This window comes from Panthera uncia (assembly GCF_023721935.1).
Source record: "Panthera uncia isolate 11264 chromosome B3 unlocalized genomic scaffold, Puncia_PCG_1.0 HiC_scaffold_1, whole genome shotgun sequence".
Lineage (NCBI taxonomy): Eukaryota > Metazoa > Chordata > Mammalia > Carnivora > Felidae > Panthera > Panthera uncia.
This window is the reverse complement of record NW_026057582.1, coordinates 3,484,086-3,487,869: the sequence shown is the minus strand read 5'-3', so window position 1 is coordinate 3,487,869 and position 3,784 is coordinate 3,484,086. Positions and strand designations below refer to the sequence as shown.

Sequence of the window (3,784 nt, the reverse complement as noted above, 5' to 3'; positions counted from 1 at the left end):
GCCGTTGGCGGCGGCGCGCGGGAAGCGAACCGGAGCTCCGGCGCGGCGCGGCGGCCGCCGGGGAGCTCGGCTCAGGTGCGCAGCGACAGGGGCGCGGGGCCGGGGCCGGGCCGCCAGGACCGAGGCCGCACGCAGCGCTAGAGCGCTGGCCGGAGGATCTCCCCGGCGGACGCCTGGGTCCCCGGTCCAGCTCCCCGTCCCGGGTGGCAGCCGCGACCGGGGTCCCCCGCCGCCACCGCCACCTCCACCACCACCACCACCCTCCCCCCACGCCCCCGGAGAGCTGGCCTCGGGGCCCGGCCCCGCCCCCCGCCGGCCCCCCGCCCGGCCGCCCCGCCCTCGGCCCTCGATTTCCGAGGCCTCGGCCGCGCCGCTGGGTGATCCCTCCGGGCTCAAGTTGCAAGGGGGCGGGCCCCGGCCGGAGGTGGAGTCTCCCGCCAATTGAAGCCTCGGCTATAAATCGAGCTCCCCGCACGGCCGAGGCCCAGATGCCTCGCCGGGCCGCCCCGCGGTCGCTGGTGGGGGAGGGCCGCGGGTCCCAGGGGGCTTCGGGGGCGGCAGCCACCATGCTCCGCTCCCTGCTGCTTCACTCCCTGCGGCTGTGCGCCCAGACGGCCTCGTGCCTCGTGCTCTTCCCGCGCTTCCTAGGCACGGCCTTCATGCTCTGGCTCCTCGACTTCCTGTGCATCCGCAAGCATTTCCTGGGCCGCCGCCGCCGCCGCCGCCGGGGTCAGCCCGAGCCCGCCGCTGAGCTTGACAGCGACGGCGAGGAGGTGCCCCCCGACGACCCGCCGGTCTGCGTGTCCGATGACAACCGCCTGTGCACCCTGGCGTCGCTGAAGGCCGTGTGGCACGGCCAGAAGTTGGACTTCTTCAAGCAGGCTCACGAGGGCGGCCCGGCGCCCAACTCGGAGGTGGTCCTGCCCAACGGCTTCCAGAACCAGCACATCCTTGACTACGCGAGGGGAAACCGCCCGCTGGTTCTCAATTTCGGCAGCTGCACCTGACCACCGTTCATGGCGCGCATGAGCGCCTTCCAGCGCCTGGTCACCAAGTACCAGCGCGACGTCGACTTCCTCATCATCTACATCGAGGAGGCTCACCCGTCGGACGGCTGGGTCACCACAGACTCGCCCTACAGCATCCCGCAGCACCGAAGCCTGGAGGACCGGGTCAGCGCGGCGCAGGTCCTGCAGCAAGGTGCGCCCAGCTGCTCTCTCGTCCTCGACACCATGGCCAACTCCAGCAGCTCGGCCTACGGGGCCTACTTCGAGCGCCTCTACGTAGTCCAGAATGGCACCATCATGTACCAGGGCGGCCGTGGCCCCGACGGCTACCAGGTGTCCGAGCTGCGCACCTGGCTGGAGCGCTACGATGCGCAGCTGCGAGGCGGCCAGCCGCGTCGAGTATAAACCATCAGTGGACCGTTGGCTGAACTTGGCGGGCGGTGCCTTCGAGCCTTCGAAGCCCGCGTGCAGACGCCCCAAACCAAGTCAGGTTTGCCGAGGGCCCAATGACACAGCCGTGCCGAGCCTCGGAGGGCCGGCTGAGCCCGTGTCCTCAGCCAAGCCGCCCGAAAAGCCTCTCCCGCCTCCCTGGACTCTGTGGCTGTGACCGCCCCTCCCCTGTACCTGCCTGGCTGCCTCTAACGTGACGCCACCCTTGCCTGTGTCCCCACCCCCACCCCACTTGTCCTCCCCCCGCCCCCGGAGGCCCCTGCCTCTCTCACGCCCCCGCCCCAGAGATAAGAGCCAGCGTGCCTTCAGCCGGGAGCACAGCCCCTACACAAGAGACTTCGGCCGCGCCCGCGCACCCTCGCGCACAGCTGGGTTCCAGCAGCGCCCGCGGCTTACCCTAGTTGCCTGGCACCCACACCTGTCGCTCCCAGGGAGGGGGTGCCCTGCTGCTTTTGTGTCTATTTCTTGTCCCTGGGCTGGGGGTAGGGGCTTGGGATGGGGAAGGGTGGGCAGGGTCGTTCCCCCCCCCCTCATTTGGGGTGCTCACGAGCCCCACTGCTGATGACGAGCTATCTCTAACTGGTCTTGACCACGAGCTGGTTCTGAACCGCAGGGGGCTTGCAGCAGCGCCGAATACGAGAGAGGGAAAGTACTCCGGGTTTCCGGGAGGAAGCCACCATAAAGGGGAGAGAGAGGGCGTGTGGGGGACGGTTTCGGGGCCAGAGGAAGCCAGCTTGACAGGCACCGGCGAGGTTCGCAGCGCCCCAGGAAGAAGCAAGAAGCTGGGGCGCCTGGGAAACGGGGTGTGGGTGGAGGAGTCCAGGGCGAGAGAGATGAGGGGAGAGCCTAGGGACCCCGAGGGAGGGCCTCGTCCGTAGGCAGAGCTGCTGACTGTGGGGCCAGGAGGTGGGAGGCCCCTGGTTCCAAGGCCATTTGTGAGTGTTTTGCTGGAAATACTCCCTGTATATAAACTTCTTTTACGCTACAGTAATAAAAGCTTGAAGTAAACTGCTTTCGGGTTGCCTCTGGTCCCTTTATTTATTTTTTTTTTTCTTTCCTCTGAATAGCGACAGGAATTAAACACAAATCTCTCCCTCGCGTCCCCATAGTGACCCTGGGGGGAAGGGTGGCTGGAAGGAGCCGACGCTGGCAGGGGCGCGGGAGGGCAAGGAATGAGAAAGGGGGTCTGCGGCGGTGCCCAGGGGTGTACGCACGCACGCACGCACACACCCACGGTGGGGGAGGTGGGGTCGGAAGAAAAACCGAGAAGCGGAGCGGGGCGGGGTCCTGGAGGGAGGCGGGAGAGGCAAAGGGGTCCTTATTTGCCACCGCGCGCGCGCCCGCACAAGCGCAGTTGCTGCTGCCCCTGCAGCCGCCCGTCTAACTTCTCCGAGCGTCCGACGCTGTGGGGGAGGGGGCGGTGCGGGGGACAAAGGGGGCTACGGAGCAGGTAGGACTTGGCTCCTGGCCACCTTGGGCGCCTCTGCACACCTGGCTCCACCCTAGCCCCCCTCCTGCACCTGCAGCATCGTCTCCCCCTACCCTCCAATCCCCGCCCGGCTGCTGGGGTCCGCGGGAGGTGCTACTAGCGAAGCGTAGGTTGGCGGAGGGAGGGAGGACGGGAGGGACGGCGGGCGAGCAACGCCATCACACCAGCAGCAGCACCTACTGCGGGGCGGGAGCCGAGCGGGGTGCGCCCCCTGCCAGGACATCCCCTCCTCCTCCGCTTCGCCAAGTTCGAGCCAGACCTCACCGCCACCGCCCGCGACGCGCTCGGGGCTGGGAAGTGGAGACGCGGAGCGAGACGCAGGAGCCGAGAGGCTCCGGAAAGAGGAGGGTGGCAGTTGCCCGGACGGGGGTTGGTGGGGAGGGGGCCGGGGCGCTCGGCACCGATCTCCGTGCACAGTCGCGGCCAGGCGCTCCCGCCCAGTCTCGGCGCTCGCGGTGTCCCCTGCGGCTCCCTGGGGGGAGGGCGACGCTGGGAGCACGGGATTAGCGCGGCTCCCACCTCCCTCTGCTAGCGACACCTGGAGCGGAACGGGGGGCGGGGGGCGGGTGCGGAAGAAAGGGCGCTGAGGCGAGAGTGCAGACCGGGAGTGGGGGCAGCGGGGCAGCCGAACTTCCCCGGGCCCGGGAGGCCAGGACCGTCCGGGTCGCGGGATGGGAAGGAGGGAGTGTCAGTGAGCGCCTGGGCGCGAGAGGCGCGCCCGTTGGGGGGGGGGGGGGGGCCCCCGGGGGGGGGGGGGGGGTTGCAGCAGGCGGGATGGAAGAGGGAGGCCCCCGCTCCACCAACGCCGCCTCGGATTCCGCGCCCAGCCCCCACGCTG

At 69.5% G+C, this 3,784-nt stretch overlaps 1 protein-coding gene across 1 annotated transcript; it reads left to right on the top strand.

Moving 5' to 3' along the window:
• Positions 1–386: 386 nt before the first annotated feature.
• Positions 387–2,472, top strand: DIO3 (iodothyronine deiodinase 3). The gene has a single exon (XM_049612137.1). It carries the CDS (start codon positions 489–491, stop codon positions 1,410–1,412), a length of 924 nt encoding a protein of 307 aa, XP_049468094.1. The 5' UTR covers positions 387–488; the 3' UTR covers positions 1,413–2,472.
• The last annotated feature ends 1,312 nt before the right edge of the window (positions 2,473–3,784 follow it).